The sequence below is a fragment of the Cryptomeria japonica genome, chromosome 5, assembly GCF_030272615.1.
Source record: "Cryptomeria japonica chromosome 5, Sugi_1.0, whole genome shotgun sequence".
Lineage (NCBI taxonomy): Eukaryota > Viridiplantae > Streptophyta > Pinopsida > Cupressales > Cupressaceae > Cryptomeria > Cryptomeria japonica.
Window position 1 is genome coordinate 565,954,165 of NC_081409.1, and position 21,707 is coordinate 565,975,871.

Consider the following 21,707-nt stretch of genomic DNA (forward strand, 5'->3'; position numbering starts at 1 on the left):
AGTTTTGTTACCATTAGTCCTACATACAATATTCCCGTGAGAAGTTGTAGAATTAAGGCTTCCCAAGGTTTAACAATTAACAGCTAAGGGTATGGAACCTCCATTAAATCACTTATTCCATGAGAATCTTGGTCCTTCCTCTAATCCAACAAATGACATCATTTATCCACATTCTCCTCATAATTCTCATGATGTGGATGAATCACTAACTAGGGTTACTATTGACCAATTGGAGAACATTGACAATGAATTTGAAAATCTTCAACAATGGATGAGTCAACATTACCCGAAAAGTGAGGCAATCCCTTTACTTGAAGGATTTAAAAGAATGGTGCAAAGTGATAAAATTGGTGTTGATTTGTTGCATGGCCTTGCTCATATTGTTGACACTAATATCATGCCAATCAAAAGTTGTGCCGAAGTCTTTGGTTACTCTCAACCTACTAGTCAAATCAATCATTCCAATCCTATGCCTACATCCTTGCCTAGTATGTCTACATTTACATCTTTTATCATAGCTACTTCCACACAAAATGTTAATCCTACACATGTTAGTCATGGGGGCAATCCTGTTAACCAATATTCTTACATACCTCCTTTCGTGAGTCTTCCATTTGTATCCCTATAATCTCCCATAGCAACATACCATAGTGTTCCACCTCCTTATTCTCAACTTCCACATACAGATAACAGTGTTACTCCTCCATCACAATCCAACATGTCTAATTTCAATCCATTCATTGAAACAACCATCAATAATCTAGCCCAAACTATTACATCTCTATAACAACAATTGGCTTCCATTACTCAATCCAAGTTTAATGTGCCCACATTTCATGTAGTGAGCCCATTATCCGATGATATTGTCTATGTGGTTCCCCCTAAACATATGGAAGTCCCTCAATTGGAGTTGTATAATGGAAAAGGTGACCCGTTGACTCATGTGAAGACATGTCAAACTTTGTGTAGAGATTTTGCCCATGACCAAAGACTTATGGCTAGATTGTTTACTACAACCTTTAGGGATAAAGCTTTGCAATAGTATTGTTCTTTGTCTCCTTATTCTATTACTTCATTTCAACAATTGGCTAAGGCTTTCATTCAACAATTTCACAATAATATTGGTCCTAAAATTACTTTGACTGATTTGATTCATTGTAACCAAGGAGTTAAAGAAAAAGTGACTAATTTATTGGTAGATATAAACTTTGAATTCTCAAATTGCTTATCAAATGCCTGATCATGATGTTCAAAGAATTTTCATTGCTAATTTACAAATTTACAAAAAAACATTGGGATAAGCTTCTATTTTCTGAATTTACTTCCTTTACGCAATTGTGTGCAGTGTCTCATAATTATTAGCTTCAAGTGAGTCAATTTGAAACATCTCCTTCAATGGCTCCAATCGACAAGAATGAGGGTGCTCAACAATCGTTTATGAAGTTTAAACCGAACAAAGGTTACATCAAGATAAATGAAAGCATCAACAATCAAGTGGCAGCCACGACATCAGGTGTGGCCCCTTTATCCAAATACTTTAGAAAAGAATTAACACCTCTTTCTAATCTTTGCATAGTATAATGTTGAAGTTGATAAATGCTAATGTGTTGAAACTTCCTCCCATCAAGCCAATTGATACTTGTAAACCATTGCCATCCTATCATGATCCCAAAGCCTTTTGTCAATATCACAGTCAACTTGGCCATGATATTGATAAATGTTATACATTGAGGAGTAAGATTCAAGATTTCATTGATAATAATACTATATCTATAGCTCGTGTGAATGACAAGGGAAACAATTGCAGAGCTCCTCCTAATCAAAACCTCTGAATCTTCACCAATCCTTTGTCTTCTCACTCTACTAATGTTGTTGAGTCTGAGCCTCTTGCCTTTTCTCCCAATGACCTTGTTATGGAATCTAACAATGTTGTGAATCTTGTGGATAAACCTATACCTCGTAAAGAACTATGCATTACTTTTTATCCTAGTGAGACTATTGTTGCACCTAATCACTGTGAAGATCAAAGAAAAACTCTCACGAAGAATGCTCATTGATCCAGTGCGTATGGTGTATGTGATTACCGAAGAATATTTTTATACTTTAAGATTGCATCAAGTTACATATGATAAATCTGATATTATGGTTAAGGTGTATGATGGTTTCTCTTGCCCTACTATTGGTTCTATTACTCTCCCCATTGAGGTTGGTACTAAGTGCTTAGATGTGACTTTTGCTATCATTCCTACATCAGATCAATTTCGTGTGAAGTTAAAACATCCTTGGCTATCTTCCATGAAAGCTATTCCTTTTACAATCCATAAATGTTTGAAATTCTCTCATAATAGCACTATCATAACAATTAATCATAGCCTTCACCAACCCACAATGAAGGGTGGTAATTTCACCCTTGATTACTTTTGGCCTCAACAAATTGAACTTCATAAGCCTTGAAGTGACATCCTTTTCTTATCTTATTAGAAATGGAAAAATGAGAAGATCATGTCCTTAAGAAAACCTAGAGATCCTATACCTATGGATATCCCTCCTCATAATGGATTGATATTCTTCCTACTCCTATTCCTCGTATATATGCCTCAATCCTGCCTCCTACATCTTACAAAAGAAAACGCTTGGCATCTTCTATGTCTCAACCTAGTTGAGCTTCTCTCGTCCCTCCTCCTATAAAGGAAAACAAGAAGCCTATGTCCATTGATCCTCAACCTTCACAATCTTAGCTAAAACTAAAAAGAATTGTTGTGCGAGAGAACGTCTACGAAGATGTCGTGCTAAGGCTCGTGAAGTTGCTTTCCAAACCATTTGCTCCTCAAAGACATCAAATGTTGACTTGATTCCATTTGTCCAGCCTTCACCTAACCCCAGGGAGGAAGTTCAACCTAAATCACCAAGATTAAAAATGCTTAAGATAAATGATGGTTCATGCTCTTTTGGCATTAGAGATCCTATTTTTATTAATCTAGATGATGTTGTTCATGCTCACAATGTTGATTCTAATGATTCTGATGACATGTATGAGCTAATTGATGTTAATCATGACTTATCTTCACATTTTTCAAAAGCATTAACCATAGCTCCTAGTGACAAACAAAAAGACTCATCATTAGAGCATGGTCCTTGTTTAGAACTTGCAGTAGCTCTATCTACTATACTCAAAGTGACTCCTCTTGCATCTTGTCCACCTTCCTTAAATGATGTTCAGCAAGATTGGGGTGTGAATAATTTGCTTGATTAGCCTCATTCATGTCATAGATCCTCTCTCGTGTGTTTGTTTGTTTGTAATGTGCTTCCCCTGTGACGTGTTGCTTGTTAGGTTTTTGAGTTATGTTAGGTTCTCTTTGGATGACCCTTGTTACTCCATTGGTGCAAGGTAATAAAAAGGTCGAATTTGTTGCGACATTCTTCTATTTGTATCTCAATTCTTCTATATGTTGTCCCTTGCATTGTCTACTTGGGGACAATGCAAAGCATTGAGATGTCTTTTGGCCTCTTCCATGTTGACTCAAAAAGACACATGTTCTCTTCTTCCATTGTGTTTGTAGTTCCACAACCTTTGGGGGATAAGGTCAATTCAATACAAATATTCTTGATATACATTATTTATCATAAGAGCATACTGACCCCAGAGTTAGTATCCCTTATGTGCTTTTTCATATATGGTTTGTGACCATTATCCTTTGATTTGTCATTTCTTGGGGGCATCTCATTGGAGTAACATGCTTGTCTTTTGGATGCATGCTACCTTGAAGCAATTGCTCCCGATAAGGCGTGTGCAATCGCTTTAACGGGGGGGACATACATTAGACTCAATGTTACACTTTATGCACATACTGTGGCATGTTTTCATACTCAAGTTACTCTGCAAACTGAGTCTTTTGCTTTGTAATTTGGTATTTTTCTTTTTCATGACTCATAGTAAGCAAATCTTACTTGGCTAGTATAGTCAAGTGTTCTCTCTCCCTTTCTTATATTGTCCCTTTTATCTCAATATTAGAGTAGTGAGATCCTAAAGTCTCTAGGGGCTTACTATGTCTTGTCTCTTTGATATATCTTGATAGAAGTTTCTTCAATGCAACTTTGTACTTTGCTATGAGTATGCTTAGTCTCATACTCCTGCTAAAGTGGGGGCTAAATGTAGCGTCCTAAATTGTACTTGCCTACAATTTTGTCCTCACCTAGGCCTTACTTTGGCATTCCGGTTTCTAAGGCCTAATTGCAATGCTAATTTTGCTCACACCAACCATCTATTTAGCATTTCCATCAACTTCCCAATTCTACCCCCAATCTGTAGTCTGATTTCCAAGACCAAGGTGTACCACGCCCTGGTCACCAATCAGGACCAGGGCGTACCGCACTTTGGTCCCAAATCAGGACCCAGGGCGTACCACACCCTCGTCCTCTTAATTGGGCCCCAAATTGAACCCTCATAACAGTTATCATTAATGAGCGGGAATTTAGATCCCATGTCAACTTGTTGCGAAAATTCAATTTGATTTTCGACAGTCAAGTATAAAAGGAGGTCTACCTCTCTCATTTGAAACCTAATAAATTCTAATCGAAATCAAGATCTGAATTACACTCTAGCAAATTTAAGTGAGCAACCAATCAGTCATTCATCAAGCATTGGAGCATAAGTGAAGTCAAGTTCAAGAATTGAAGATGGCATTCATGATCAATGTTTTATGGAGACATCCTACATGAAACCCTAAAAGTTTTTGTGAAGACAAACAAAACTTCATCAAAGAAACTGGTGTGGAGTTGTACTCAGGAAATCTAGTAGAGTTGATAGTGACAAACAAGTTCAGCTTTTGAAAGTGGAAAATTCGGAGGTCCAAGGCTGATCTGTGCTACCTGGTCTTGTAAAATTAGGCCGAACTTCTGAGAACAGGTTCTACACATCTCTTTTTACCCAGATCCAAGTTGGTGGCTCAGTGGGACATCTGTAGCTTACTGTTTCTATTAGTTTACTTCAATAATTCATGGTTTTACCCTAATTTCACAATTAAATTACAATTCAACTTATAAAGAGGCTAAACATTACCAAACAATTGAATCCAATCAAAATCTCAGCCTCTTCCTCATTAGGATTGAGCCTAGATCTATTGGGTTCAACCCTCTTTCAATGTAATTTGGTTAATTGGGCTATTTAGTGGATTTACTTAGTAAAACCGTAATTCCTAATTTTCACCACTTTATAGGGAGAATGAACACCAAATTGAAAATTTGTAATTCTCCAATTTGCCACACAACCTAGATGACACTAGCAATTCACAGAGAGTGGAAGCAAAATTCAAACATATATCAAAAGTTTATGATGTTCTAAGTGATCCGCAAAATGAAAGGTGTGTTACATCATTGCCAAAATCTACAATCAATTCAGACCTACCGTAGTCATTCACAGAACAGTCAAATACAAATTCATGGTCTAATAAAATTCCTCTGCCTCCAGCCATTGGCATTGAAAATGAGACTTTGCAATGTGTTGACCAGTCACTATAAGTGCCACAGGCAAGTATTGTAAATAAAAATTGTCTAATTTGGGCTACTAGGGAAATGCAATGTAATGCCCCCTTCCTAATTTGTCTTAGAATTTGCCCTAGAATCACAATTGCAACAAATTAGGGTTAGGTTACATCTTACCAAGTAAATATTTCTTTAAATAGTGTGATCTCGGATTTGAATTTTGCAATCATAAGCAACATATATATATGGTTAGACAAGATCACATCATATTCTTCTACTATCAATAATATGATACAGGCATATTAGGGTTTGGAGGAGCAAACATGATAGGTCCGCTTGAAGCCATTTCTACACTAAGCTTGAGAGTGGATGTTTGCCAAAGCCCTCTTTGCTTACTTAGTGGGTTGCTTGTACCTACTTTCCCTATCAATGTCTCATCCCACTAAAGACAAGTGCCATCTTGCGGAGTTAGGCAAAGGTCATAAGGGAATTTCTTTGCTCTTCTACGTAAGTGCCCTCTTATCCATAGGAGGCAGTTATATGGTAAACTCTAGAGGGGCCTACTTACATAACCCTCTTATAACCCAACTCTTACACCCCAGGCGCTTCCTACAAGATGGGTTTCAAACAATCAAGCATATTTTATATTCTATCATATGAACATACAATTGACTATTCTCTATTATGCATAAGCCAATATGTGTGTGTGTGTGTGTGTGTGTTATGTATATGTATGTAATACATATATATATACACATACATATACATTTTATATATATATATATATGTGTGTGTGTGTGTGTGTGTGTGTGTGTGTGTGTGTGTGTGTCTGTGTGTATATATATATAGGTACATGTATGCATATGTGTGTGTGTCTATATATATATCACATTTGATTGTGCGAAGGAAAGTGTTGAGGAAGGCAGATCTGATATAATATCGGTCTTTCGTATTATGCCTGATCTGAATATAAATTCCTTTGGTGTATATGTTGTTCAACTTCTATGAGCCAATCCTAGACTTATGCGCTCTATGCTGAATGCTTCGATCTTCCTTGGTAATTGTATTGGTTTACTGAATGTGTTTTGATCTGATCGTACTTAAGTGATTGGATGATATCTTATTCATACCACAGAGTTTTAGTTTTGGTAATAATAGTATTTGAGATAATCAGACATCTGCCGTGATTGAATCCTTGAACTGGAATTTGTCTCCTCCTTTATTGCTGCCTTCTATTTTATGGATAGGATTATTGTTGCTGTTCGATGATTTACTTGTTTTATTGTCGTAATTGCTAATGATACCCTTCTGCTTCTGATCTTGTTATGTATACCTTCTCATGGATTGGAAAGGCATGTCTCTTCCCATGGGAAAACCGTTGTTGTCATACCCTGTCAGATTTGGGTTAACATCTCTTAAATACAAATCGCAGTATTGTAAATTTAGGTGGTAAGACGTAATAAGGCTGACTATTATTAAGGATAAAATGATAATGATAGTAATTAATGAAGAGGGCCAACTCAATAATAAAAATCATTAACAAATTATTATGAGTGGCCGACTCATATGATGGCCAACCCCTCCCAATAGTCCCATCCCATGAGATAAGTTGTCCCTCCTTGGAGAAATTGCATCATTTGAATGGTATAAAGGAATTGAAAGAGGAACGGCAGAGGGGAACATATCCATCACAGCAGATATAAATTTAAAAGCTATAGAAGACATAAATATATTATTACCACCAACTTGAATATATTCTGAGCAGATTTGAAGATAGAATCTGCAGATCAAATCAATCAAGTACAATCAGATCAGGCATAATACAACAGACAGACATTATATCAGATCTGCCTTCCTCAGCACTTTCCTCCTCACAATCAATTGTGGTACATATATACAAGTTACTTATGCATAATAGATAATGCTTAAGTGCATGATGTGATTATAAGATATGCCCGATTGTCTGAAACCCACCTTGTAGGAAGGGCCTTGGGTGTAAGCAAAAGGGGTATAAGAGGGCTAAGTAAGTAGGCCGTCCTAGAGTTAACCATAATGACTCCTAGGACCAGAGGGCACTTACATAGGCGAGCCAAGGAACCCCCTTAAGACCTCCGCCCAACTCTGCAAGATGGCATTTGTCTTTAGGAAGATGAGACATTGATGGGGAAACCAGGTACAAGTTGCTAAGCAAGCAAAGAGGGCTCTGACAGACATCCACTCTTGGGTTTAGGGTACAGATGGCTTCGAGCAGACCTATCATGTCTCTTCCTCCAAAACCTAATATGCGTGTATAATAATATTATGGATAGTAATTGAATGCAATGTGATCTTGTCTAACCCTAGCAATTAGATATACATCTATTGTATGTGTTTTTGATTACAGTAAAAGCAGGTTTTGAAGGGACCCGAAACCCTTTACAAAAAGATTACAAAAGATGTATCATAGAAAGCCCAACATAAAACAGACCAACCAAAAAAACCCCACAGCAGATACAACAAAAAGACACCCCAATCCAACCATACAGCAAAAAGCCAGCAGACCACCAGCAAAGAAACAGAAACACAAACAAAGAACTTAACCCAAATTCTTTAGGGTTTCAGCAGCTTCAACCTCGAGCTGATGCATCTTTTTAGCAGCATCCTTCAGGTCCATGATGTCCTGAGGCACACCTAAGAATTTCTTCTTCATACTTGCTCTTGTGAGTTTTCTAGGGGGACCCGAATCATCAAGCCCAGCAACTTTATCCTTGTCCAAATCTACAATATTCTTCTCCATATAAATCTTTTCCAATTTAGCTACCATAGTGGACATATTCTCCACAATCGCTTTGAGAATGCTATGGCTACTCTCCATGATGTTACGAAGAGTGGACTCACACTTACTAAGCCTCTCCTCAGTATCAGTGAATTTCTTGTCATAGATCTCCTTAATTTTTTAGGTAGCTTCCATATTTTTGGCCAAACAGTCAGCCAAAACCTTTTTCTCACTCTCAATCCAAAGAGCACCAACCGCAGATCCTTTAGGAACCTCCTTCCTGGCGTCCATAGGCTGATCATCACCAACCATCTGCATCTTTTCCCCCGCATCCACATTGACCTAAACAGCATCCAATTTGGAGGAGAGAGACCGTTGTTTAAGATTTATATACTTGATTTCAAAAAAGACCCACCTGAAAAGCCGAAAGACCTCCAACGAACTATTCTTGGCAATGTTTAGAACATCAAACGGTATTTCCTATTTAGGGTGGAAGCCTTGGGAAACAAAATCAACAGAATCCTGGGAATTGTGTCCTGTCCCATGAGATGAGGAAGAAGCCTCATTCTGCGGAGGCTGAACAGGGGAGTCCTGCTCATTGGAGCTATCTGATACAACAAAAGTAGCCTTTTTACCCCTCCCCTTCAATTGTTTACTAGATCCCTCACCACCAATATTAGGGGACTTAAAATCATTACTAGTACCAAAGGCAACCAGCTTAAGCTCTTTCTTAGCCTTTTTACTAGGAGGGGAGGAAAAATCCTCATCATCATTATCAATCTCCCAACCCTCAAAATCCGACTCCTCACGATCAACCACATCTTTCGCAGAAATGGAAGGGGGCTTACTAGGATTCTCAAAAGCCCTAGCTTTGAGGTGCTCATAAATGAGCACAATTAACCCTTGGTGCAGCACCGAGTTAATGTGAGGGTTCTCCTTATAATCAGAAATACTGGAACTCAAAGAAGACAGCAAATAGAACGAGAAAGAAATTTTATCATTGTGGCGAAAATGGTTCAGCAACACAAAATGATACCCGTAAATTTTAGTGAACCTCCCGTCTAGGGTAAAGAACTCCATAATCACCCTCAATAGCTCCCACCAAATCAACTTAATCTGATGAGGCTCGAAGTGGGTTTTATTTACCTTAACCAACCTGGATTTCTCCTTGTCCTTCTTCTAGTATTTCTTGACAGCAGCATCTGAAATCTTCCTATCTCTGTAGAATTTGATTCCTTCCGAGGACAGATCTGACACTTCTGCAATAAGCCCCTCGTCAATAACCATAACCCTACCAAACAAGTTCACTTTACTATTCTTCCATCCCTTAACAAACTGCTTGGTGATATTCTGATTGTGTCCATGCAATTTCTCTAGGAAGGGCGTAACTCACCCTTGTTGTAGACGACGCCAAATAGTAGCATTCTTCCTCCAAGTATCACAACTAGGCGGCTCCACTCTACATCTCTTATCCCCCATAGCGTCAAGCTTAAACAAATTCACAGAGAACCCAATGGAAACAGAGCAACTAACAAAAGACCCAATGCCAACTTCCCAAGCAAGAACCACCCATAAAATGTGTGAGGGCATCTGGCACTAATGAGAAAGGAAGGCACTCTGACAGAGAGCCAACCAAGTAATAATAGCAACTTTAATTACCCTTGTCATCGAGATTAGTAGATATCACATCAAATCTGCCATGTGTCCAATCATACATTAGAAGGGATCTAACCTCAGCATCCAGCGTGTCCTCATTATACCATATCTTTCTCGCCTCAGCCTTAACCCCTACATTAGCAAAATAATCAGCCACAAAATTCACTTCCCTATAAGCATGGGAAATAAAGAATTTATCAAAGGTTCTAATTATACTAACAGAAGCTTTGATTAAATTCTCAATAGTCCATGAGGCTCTACTTTTCCCTTTTAGGCACTGAAATATATTATTCGAATCACCCTCAATCCAAACCTTCCTGCAATTTAATTGTCTAGCAATTTGCAACATTTGAAAGGCTCCCATGGCTTCAGCTAGGTGGTTTGTCTAGCTACCCATGGGGAGTGCCACCACTGCAATACACCTACCATACTCATCTCTTATCACTCCCCCACACCCAGCCGGCCCTGGATTGCCCTTAGCCGCCACATCAAAGTTAATCTTGACCCAATCTGAAGGAGGAAAGCACCACACCAATCAAACTCTAGACTGTTTAATTTGTCCACCTGGTTTAGAAATATCAGCAGCAATCCCCCACTCCTTAGAGACAACAATATCATAATCTCTGCCCAGAACAGAAGGCAATTTGGAAGCAGCACTAGCCACTAAATTGATGTTCTCAACGATTGCCCTGGAAATCTTTTCAGCAACCACCTTGGGGGGAAGAGAGGCATCCCTGAAAATACGATTATTACTCTCCTTACAGATACCCCAAGAAACATGAGGGAAGATAAAAGACCACAGCACCTTAATAACAAAATTAGAAGAAGGACATCGCCATTGAATAAAAAAATCCAGAACATGCTAAGGAAACACCCAACACAAATTCCACTTATGAAGAATTCTACTCCACACTTCAAAAGCATAAGGGCAATGGAGGACAATATGGGAAACCAATTCCTCGTCCTGCAAACAAAGAAAACATCTATTGGGGAGCCCAAATCCTCTTTGGTAGAGATTAACATTAGAAAGAATTTTATTTTGGAGAAGGAGCCAAAAAAAGATATTAACTTTAGGGATAAGATCTTCCACCGAAGCTCTCGCCCAACAGGGGGGAGGAAAAGTAGCAGGAGACAACAAAGAGACAGCAAAGGCCACCAAAAAGCAACCAAAAGAAGTCCCTTTCCAAATCAAGGAATCCTGAGCATCCAAAAGAGGAAGGCAAGAGAAAAGAGATAGTTGAATAGGAAGAAGAGAAGGGCTAACATCAGATAACTTAACCCAACCAGAATCCTTCTAATAATCAACAACAAAAATACCAAATCTATCTTTACAAGCTTCCATAAAAGGAGAAAAATCAGGGTTGTCACATAACAGGCCGAAAGAGAGCCAAGAATCCTCCCAGAATCTAACTTTCTTGCCATTCCCAATCTTCCAAATTCCCCTGAGCGCAGCCACATCTTTAGCTTTGAGCACATTATTCCAATGATGAGACCTAGCAGGAAGAGACGCTAAGTAAAGGAAATCCTTCAGAGAAGAAAAATTAAACAAATATCTGCTGAGCCAAATCGAGTTCCACTCCCTTTTATCTTCATAAATCCTCAAATTTGCTTAGCCAGAAAAGCTTGATTGAAAGAGCAGATACTTCTGATTCCCAAGCCACCCAAAGCCTTATGTTTAAAAACATTCTCCCAAGCAATTAAAGGCAGGCACTTTCTCTCCTCCACCCCAGACCAAAGGAACCGTTTTTGAATCCTCTCAATAACTTCCGCAAATTTAGAAGGGATTTTGAATAAACTTAAAGCATAGACAGGAAGATTTTGAAGAGAAGATTTAAAAAGTTGGATTTTGCCAGCTTGGCTTAGCAGCGCTTCTTTCCACCCTGCCAATTTTTTATTGAATCTATCAATCAAAGACAACCAGAAAGAATCTGGTGGCTTCAAACAAAGAGGAAGGCCAAGATAAAAGAAGGGAAAGAACCAATGTCACAACCAAGAATATCAGCAATCCTTCTCTGCCTCACCTCGGGGGTGTTAAAGAAAAAGAGGGAGCTCTTCCTCCAGTTAATCAGCTGACAAGAAGCCCTACCATAAAGATTGAGAGCATTCTTCAACATCCTCACTTCACTAATAGTAGAGCTCCCTAAAAGGATAGTATCATCAACGAACTGTTGATGGGAGCACACAAGATTAGATGAAGAAGGATGCAAACCCTGAAAAAGACCCTCTGAAACAAGCTTTAGCAAATATCTACCAAGACCTTCAGCCATAATGGTAAAAAGAATCGGAGAGATGGGATCCCCCTGTCTTAAGCCTCTGAAAGACTTAAAGAAACAAGAAGGAGAGCCATTGGTGATGACAGCAAATGAAGAAGTAGAGATCAACTACCATATGAGACACAGAACTCTACTACTGAACCCAAAAGCATTGAGAATTCTGGAAAGAAAAAACCAGTCCACACGATCATAAGCCTTGGATATGTCCAGCTTCATAAGAAATCCTTCTTTATGAGACGCCTCTAGAGAATGAGTATTTTCATGCACCGTAATGATAGAGTTAAGGATCTGCCTTCCCTGAACAAAGCCATTTTGTTGTGGGGAAATAATGGAGGGCAAGATAGTCAAAAGTCTCAGAGTTAACACCTTCGAAATAATCTTATAGAAGGAGTTGAAGAGGCTAATAGGGTGGAAACCGTCCATAGAGTCTGCACCAGCAATCTTGGGCACCAAGACAATAAAAGTAGAATTCAACTCTTTCAGCAAACTCCTAGCCCCAAAAAACTCTTTCACCCCATTAGAAACATCCTCCTCCACAATATGCCAGAAATTCTGAAAAAAGAACATCGGGAAACCATCCGGCCCTGGGGCTTTATTACCCTTAAAGGAAAACACAGCCGCTTTGATTTCATCCTTAGAGGGAATGGTAGTCAAGAACTTATTCTGCTCCTCACCCAAAATAGTAGGGACAGCATCTAACAGAGTATTATGAGCATCAACTGAAAGGAGGGAGGCAAAGAACCTAGTAGCTTCACCACAAATCTCATCATCTTTATTGAGGACCCCATCTTCCACCACAATCTTGGAAATCTTGTTAGCAGCTTTGTATTTAAGGGCACTCATATGGAAGAATCTAGTGTTTCTGTCCCCAGCAGATAGCCATGAATCTCTAGATTTTTGCTTCCAAAAAACTTCTTCTCTCGCAATAATATCATGGTATTTCCTCAAAATTTCATTTTCCATCTCAAGAGAGAAAGAGGAGCATCCTTCAGCCTGAATCTTGTCCCGGATCTCCTTAAGCTCATACTGGATAGCAGCCTTATGCTATGATTGCAAGATTCAAATTCAAAATCACATTATTCAAAGAAATATTTTACTTGGTAAGATGTAGCCCTAACCCTAATTTGCTGCAATTGTGATTCTAGGGCAAATTAGGAAGAGGACATTACAGTTGTCCCTTGTCTTAATGCCCTTTGACTCTTCATACCATTTGGATAATCGCATCCTTTGACTCTTCATAATTTTTGGATATTGCCTTAATTAAACCCCTTTGATCTTTGTTAATCCATAGTCATTGTGTGATGGTTTATTTGTTAATTATTGTTTGTAGATGATAGGAAAATTGTGAGGTCTTGGTTCAAGACGATTTCTCCCTTGTTGCTGCGTTGGTTTCTAATTACTTCGGTTAATCCATTGTGCATTAGTAAATACAAGTTTTAGTTCACCGTTTCGGTCTAGTGTCATGGCAGGGACATGACAAGCAGAGGAGGTCATCTAGTCTACAGGCACCAAATTTTGCAGCAAGGCATATAAAATATACATGGTTGGAAGACTCGCAAAGAATTTTGAAACCTACAAAGACAAGTAATCAAGATTTGGGCATACTTTTGAGGACATCAAGTTAGGAAGTACTATTGTAAAATTCTATGGTCTGTTGGAATTCTCGAAAAGGCCATATTATAGAAGGGTTTGCAGGAGCCTCAAGTGGACACTAACATGTCAAGTGAGCACACAGATTAAGAGCAAGAGCCAAAAAGTGACAATGTAGAAGATTTTTTCAGGATTGGGAGAAAACATGTTGAAGAAAGAGTAGAAAGATCTGTTGTACATGTGCAAGCTATGTATCAATCATACAAGGCATACAGGGAAGTGGTAGAGACTGATTTAATGAGAGATAGAATGAGTGGATGAGCTAGAGGATTTGGATTTGCGGATCCAAATGTTGTAGAGCAAGTTTTGCAGGATAAGCATACCATAGATAGCATACAAATTGAATTGAAAAGGGCAGTACCGAGGGAAGAACAATAGAGGAATGCGCAAATGAAGTGTGAGTTGTCCTCCGAGTGCACAGTCTGTAAGGAGGTATTTACAGTTGGAGAAGAGACACTGGCAGTTGATTACTCTCATGAGTTGCCTCGATATAGCCTAGAAGTCGACCTCACAAATTGTGTTGATCTCTTGTTGGAACGTCGGATGGATGATGAGTACGTTGGCAATGAGGAGGCCACTAGAAAAGATTACAGTGTGGAACTAGGTGAATTCAGGAGGTTGTTCAAGGCTCTGTTGGATGTAGATCTTGTCAGAACAACTACTAGAAATCAAGTTTTGGAAGCTCTCAAAGGAGCATTGGATGGGGGACTAAATATTCCTCACAATGATAAGCATTTTGGACTTAGCAAAGATGATAAAAGTTTGGATGCTGACACACACCAAAAATATATATTTGGAGGTCATTAGTCTACATATATGAAGATGTTGAAGGAAAATGAGAGTGGTTTGGCATCTGACATATGTGATCAATAATTGAGCAATAGCAACATGTCCAAGGCAAATGATGAACTTGAAGATAATAGAAGTCAAAGAAAGTTGCTTTCCAGTAACAAAGAAATGAGTAGGGAGCCCCTGTGCATTGGGCATGTTAAGGTTGAATAGAATGAAAATAAAATGGAATTGATCCTTAATGTTGATCTGATAAAGAGTTTCATTGAAATTAATGTTTAGGTCAATTTACAAGAGGGTTTTGAGGAACTTGATAAACTTTATGAAGTTGATATTAAAAGACATACAGTTAATCTTGTGTCCAAAGACAATGTGGACAATCTTGAAATTGTTTTGAGATTTAAAGTAGAAGATGCTCACCTAAAGTTTATTAGATCTGATATGCTTTGGAGAACACTAATCGAAGTGTCCGTGAATAAAAGTTCAAGAAGTTGAAGTCTTGAAAATTTTCTCTAAGGCTGATTACAATGTGATTGGAGATGCAAAGGATGTCATTGCACATAGCTGTATGAGTTGGACTTCAAATGGGAGATTGTTGGGTGTGAAGTCCAACAGTTGGACCATCCATTTAGCTTCTTTGTTCTTTTCCTCTCCCAGTTGTCCCTTCATTTCTTCACGAGTGACTTTCCAGTTCAAGTAGATAATACATCTATAAATGTTGTTGTACTTAAACATCAAAGGCAATGATTAATAAGAGTTTTCCAGTGTAAGCCGAGGACATGTTTCCCATAGATTTGCAGCCGTTTTGGAAAAGGGGACGACCCGGGGATGGGGAGACACAAGAAACGTCCCCTTGTCATCCCCAAAAAATGATTTTTTGCTGGAAATGTTTTCGAAAAGCAAGAATGGTGGGCACGCCCAAGGGGGGACGACTGGCCATCCCTGGGACGATTGGGGACATCCAAGATGTCCTTTGACCATCCCAAGGACAACTCGCTATCCCTCTGGATGCTATCGGGTATTTGTGTGGGCTATATATACATATGTCGAGGGTCAATAGAGGGTGATTTACATTCTGTTTTGATGATCTTTTGGTTAAATTCTCAGTAGAAGGATGTTGTGACTATGTATCTATTCTAATCTTCAGGGATTACTATCTATGTTCAGTTGTGTTCTTTGAGGTGTGCAAATTCATTCTATGCCTTCTTTTTGTGAAAAAACCTCTAGCTACAAATCTAGCCTTACATTTTTCTACACTCCCATCAGCTGCATGTTTAATTTTAAACAACCACTTAGATGAAACAACAGATTTATCTTTGGGCCTAGGAACAATATCCCACACATCATTTTTTATAATGGATTGATACTCCTCCATCATGGCATCCTTCCACACTTGCTGATTTGAGGCTTCTTCAAAATTAGAAGGCTTGGATGCTAAAAAATGACTCATTAAAGCTACATATCCTGCAAACTTATGAGGCCTTTTAATCTCTTTGAATGTGCCACGAGGGGCTGCATATTTTTCAGCCTCTTCCATAGTGTTTCGAGCCTACAAAGGTCTTTTCTTATTAGCTGGAATAATACTGGAACCTACAGAAGTATCTATAGAATCAACTGGATCAATAGGATCAACAGGATCAACTGAGTCTTCTAAATCTATATTCTCCCTCTGAATCTCTGAAGGTGAATCTGGATCAGCCATATCTATATCTTGAGGAGGCTCAAAGTCTTCTCTATCAAATTCTATGTAATACTCTTTGGATTTCTTGCAAGCTACATCTTCATCAAAAGACACATCCCTACTGATTTCAATTTGCTTTTGACCAGGAATGTAAATTCTATATGCTTTTGAAGATTCACTATAACCAACAAAAATGTCTTTCTTTCCTAAAGGCTCTAACTTAGTTCTTTTCTCTTTTGGAACATGAAAATAGACTGGACATCCAAAAATCCTGAGGTGACTAATGTCAGGTTTAAAAGCTTCTTTTGGAGTTATGTTGTCTAGAATTTGATGAGGACTACGGTTTTGAATGTATACTGTTGTCCTGCAAGCTTCTACCCACAAAAATGTTTGAAGACTTTGATCATGGATCATAGCCTTCACTGCCTCAACAATTGTCCTATTCTTTCTTTCAGCTACACCATTTTGATAAGGGACACAAAAGTCCCTCTTAATCCCAGCTTCAACACAAAAGTTATGAAACAAACCAGAAACATATTCTCCCCCATTATCAAATCTTAGAATCTTAATCTTCTTGTTAGATGTATTTTCAACAAGTGCTTTAAACTCTTTACATCTGGACAGCACTTCATCAGATTCTTTAGACTTAAGAAAATAAATCCAACACTTACGAGAAAAGTCATCAATGAAGGTAACATAATACCAAAAACCACTGAGGGAAGCAACTGACATAAGGCCACACAAATCAGAGTAAATTAACTTTAAAATATCCTTTGCTCTATTTTCACTACTATGTAAAGTACTCTTAACATTCTTACCTAGAGCACATCCCTTGCAGACACCTTCATGATTTTGATTCAGCTTTGGAAGACCAACAACTACCTTCTCCATTGAAGACAAAGTTCTGAAATTTAGATGACCAAATCTTTTATGCCACAGCTCACTTGAACTTGTAGAATCATGAGCTAAAGCTTGAATAGAACGAGCTGAAAGCTTGTAAAGACTATCATGACGAACACCAATCTCACGTGCAAACTGAATGCTGGTGTTTTTCTTCCATGCAAGAACTATTCCGTCAACAAAAGCAACATGATAACCCTTGTCTTCTAATGCAGACATAGAAATCAGATTCCTCTTAATACCAGGAACAAAGAGAATATACACTCAAAAGAAGAGGAATATCATAATCCAACTGAAAAGAAGTAGAACCAGCACCCTTCACAGAATAGCATGCATCGTCACCAATGATAACTTGAAGATGTGAATTTTTTTCCTTCAAGTTGGAGAGGTGTTCACAAAAACCAGTGATATGGCAAGAGGCTCCACTATCAACAAGCCATGTATCACTGTCAGTAGGAATGTTACTGGAGAGAGCAGAAATAAATAAGAACCCTTCTGAATTTTCACTAGACTCTCTATGAGAAGAATCATTTTCAACATTTGTTGCAGCAGCTTGAGGCTTGGGTCTTGAAGGACATTCTCTAGCAAAATGACCAAATTTGTCACATCTGAAGCATTGTACTCTAGAGAGATCCTTTCTTTTCTTAGATTCAGGAGATGAATCAGAATTTCTATCTCTATTCCTTTTGAAGTTTCCTCTCCTTCCTTTTCTTCTAGACGTATGGGCAGCAAGAACATGGTCTTCTTCATGATGAGATTTACGTCCAATTCCTCTTGCCTCCAATCTACATTCCTCTTGAATGCAATCAGCCCTCAATCGATCAAACTTGGGTAATTCATTTATTCCACTAATACCTTAAATGAAAGATTCCCAAGAGTGAGGAAGACCATTCATGGCTAGCATGACAAGATCTTTATCCTCAATAGAATCACCAATAGTATTGAGCTGATCCTTTAATTCAGTAATCTTCATAAAGAAAGAAACAATAGATTCACCTCTAGCCATTTTGATATGAAGGAGTTGGCATCTTAATGCTAGAGCTCTACTGGTATTGTTGAATTCATACAAGCTTTGAAAACACTCAAACATTTATTTAGCTGAATTCAACTTGGATATGACAGGGACTAGATGATCCTTAACAGAATCAATTAGAATCTTTTTAGCCATGAGATTATTCTTCCTACATTGAGCTTTATCGGTATCATCTAAAGGTTCATATACAACAATCTTTACATAGTTAAGAAGATCATTCTCTTCTAACACAATAAGAATCCTAAACTTCCATGAAGTGAAATTGGCTGCACCATCTAGTCTATCTTCAACTTTGAGTCCATTCACCATGATGAAAAACTTGAAATAAACAGACTAAGGCTTCAAATAAAGGAAATTTCAAAATTAAGCAATCTAATTTTGGATCTTATTTTTATACCTGCTCTGATACCATGTTCAAAACTGAAATCAAAATGCTATAAACTCAAATAAAAGAACTTAAGAGAACAAGAACACAGCAAATTATCCTGAGAAAACCCTCCCCCTGAGGGTGAAAAACCCAGCCACACCAAAATAGATTTTATTGAATGCTCAAAATAAGTACAAAACTGTCACACTTAGAAGACAGTCTTTTTCACAATGATTAAATAATACTTCAAATAGAAGATGACTGTCAGAAAACCGCTTACAAAATAATGTAGAATATGATGCCAATAGAATGAATCTGCACACCTCAAAGAACACAACTGAACATAGATAGTAATCCCTGAAGATTAGAATAGATACATAGTCACAGCATCCTTCTCCTGAGAATTTAACCAAAAGATCATCAAAACAGAATGTAAATCACCCTCTATTTGACCCTCGGCATATGTATATATAGCCCACACAAATAACTGATAGCATCCAAGAAGAGGAATACGGAAAGTGGAAGGCCAACCAACACCGACATACTTCATGAGCTGTTGAAACGTTGTCCAGCTAGACAAGGTCGGTGACAGCTTGAAAGGAAGTCAACACAAGGAAGATTAAACCGATACACTTTAAAACTATAAAGAGGCAAACCAAAACCAAGTGTAGAGCTCGAGAGTTTCATAAACCGGCATCATGATATCAGATGAAGTTACCATCTTTAACAATAACTTCTCCTTTATCAATGTTACATTGTTATCATATGAATATATTTGAAATCAGTAATTTTCCCTATATATTCTAAATTTTCCCTATTTTTTATATAGCCATCCCCTTTGCTGTTCACTCCGTTCCCTAAAATGGCAAAAAAAAATCCACCCCGGAAGCCCGTTTCCCCATCCACTGTCCAAAAACTTGAGGTAACATAGGAGTTCTCTCCTGCTTGAAAGTGGATGTAGCCAGTTGGTGAACCACTATACATCTGGTGTTTTGTGTCTTGTTTATTGTTTTTAAATCTTTAATTCTGTTTCGAATTCTTTTATCTGCTTTTAATTATTTAACAAAAATTGTGTTTCTCGGTTTTCCTCAGTTCTGCTTTTCTACAATTAAAAGTTTGCCTGAATTTAAGATTCCACAGGCGTTGGGGACGGAGGGACGCGGGAATGTGGGGACGGGCTTTGAGGACGGGGAACAAAGGGCTTAAGTTTCGGGGACAGGGGGACATGGGCCTGGGGGGAGACGCGTCCCCGTGGAACTCTGGGACTAATTACTAATTAGTGAGGCCCATGCTTTAATAAGTCTCTTTTTGAAAGGCATGGGGAACAGCGCCACTGCAAAAGCGGGCACCTAAAAATGGCACCTAAAAATGACCCGCAAATTCTAAGAAGGATATTGAGTAGAGGAATTGAGAGGTGTATAAACGCCTGTAAAGACATATAATTAAATAGTAAATTATACATGATGCAGATCTATATGATGGATCATTTTACATTGGTTGATTTATTTGGTCAAAACAAGGGTACGTTTGCCCATATTTCCTGTTAAATTATAAAAGTGATAAGCTTCGGCGGTAAAAGAAAGTTGGCTCTCTCTCAACCGACCAAAAAAAAAATTTGACTCTCAATGTACAGGCCCAAGTTCAAACACGAGACATGATCCAGTGGTAGAGTAAGATACCGATTCCACATGTGAGATGTGCTGTACCTCACACATATGACAGGCAGAAGTCCAGAGTGAATTCAACCAAAGGGAAATACCTCAGTTACCACAACAGATGAGGCAGGCAGAAATTTAAAGTGAATTTGACGACTGGAAAATCCCTCAATCTTGGCGACTAAGCTGGACGCACCTAAAAGTGGGAAAATTCAGAATCAAAAAAGAAAATTGCCCCTATTTCCCATGGCTATGTTTTTGGTTTCGTATTTAAGATCTAATTAACCATATAAATCGCATCTCAATTACGGCCGATAAGTCCGACTGAGCCGATATGTCCCAATTACCCTGTTCTATTTTGTTTTTCCTGGTATGCAGTTAGATGGTTTTTGCAAACTTGCAGTAGCGCCATCGCAGAAATTGGCATACAGGCCTGTAACAGTGTAAAGACGTTTTAAGATGGAAGTACAAATCTAACATTGCGTTATATTGCAGGATATAGAAAGTGGACCAAAAATTAAAAAATTAAAAAATTAAAAAGGAAATGACACGGATAAAATGAAATAAACTCGGCCAGAAAAAGTATCGAGGCTACAGCAACAAAATCTCAGGTTCAAATCTCACAAGAAACGACAAAGTATTCAAATTGGGTGAAATGCCAAATTCAACTTGTTGAATGTAACACACATTGGATGAGGCAGGAAACAATTCCAGAAATGGGTTTCACGAAATGGAGATTGTGAAAAAAGAACTCAAGTGACAATTCGACACAGAAAAAAGAAAAGAAAAGAAAGAAACTGATATAGTGTATGTGGAAAATCCAAATCCAAAAATAGTTACAATGTGGAGATTTGAAAATTCTAGTATACTTACGCAGCCAGTCTCAAGTGTATTGGAGAGCGCCCTGACAACTTCTTCTTGGTGAGCAACATCTTTTACCTGCCTCGGCCGACTGCAAAATGCAAATGCCCATCTTTAAGAAAAAGGAAACCATTAGAATATAATTTCCCCCACTATAGTAGATTATGGGCAATGAATGTACTTACTATTTCTCCACCCATTGCTGAGAACCAGTGTGCACTGGAGCCATATTCCGCTGCAAAATAAAATTCAGAGGTTTTGCACCAGGTTTTTAATATTCCCGCTCTTTTGGGTTTTAGTCCAAAGTCCTCTGGGTTTTGTATAGATTTGCGCTCCTTCCTTATCATAATATTTATTATTAAACATTTGAAGTGGCATTGGCCGCTTATAAGGCAGGTTCCAGGGTGCTTAAATTCTATTTTTAAGAAAGAGGCGGTTCTATGGAACTAATATTTTTTGGCTATGGGATTAATAATTTTTTTTTTAAAATAGAGCCGCTATCTTTAAGCCCGTGAAAATGGGGTGGGGCTAGAAATTGCCAATCTCACTACAAAGTTCATGACATCCTTAAAAATATTCCTTAAAAAGCTCAGCAGCTCCGACTCT

The 21,707-nt window shown here is 38.3% G+C and overlaps 1 protein-coding gene across 2 annotated transcripts in view; it reads right to left on the minus strand.

The window, feature by feature from the left end:
• The window catches only part of LOC131074932 (replication factor C subunit 2), a 118,194-nt gene extending 96,743 nt beyond the window's left edge, over positions 1-21,451 (minus strand). Inside the window, exons 1-2 of one of the 2 annotated variants that reach the window (XM_058011672.2) lie at positions 21,287-21,451; positions 21,114-21,192 (exon numbers count right to left, since the gene is read on the minus strand). In XM_058011672.2, coding sequence (XP_057867655.1) covers positions 21,114-21,192; positions 21,287-21,330 — 123 coding nt within the window. In that variant the 5' untranslated portion in view covers positions 21,331-21,451. The remainder of the gene's footprint in view (positions 1-21,113; positions 21,193-21,286) is intronic. The other variant, XM_058011671.2, reaches the window with a different exon arrangement.
• Between the last annotated feature and the right edge of the window lie 256 nt (positions 21,452-21,707).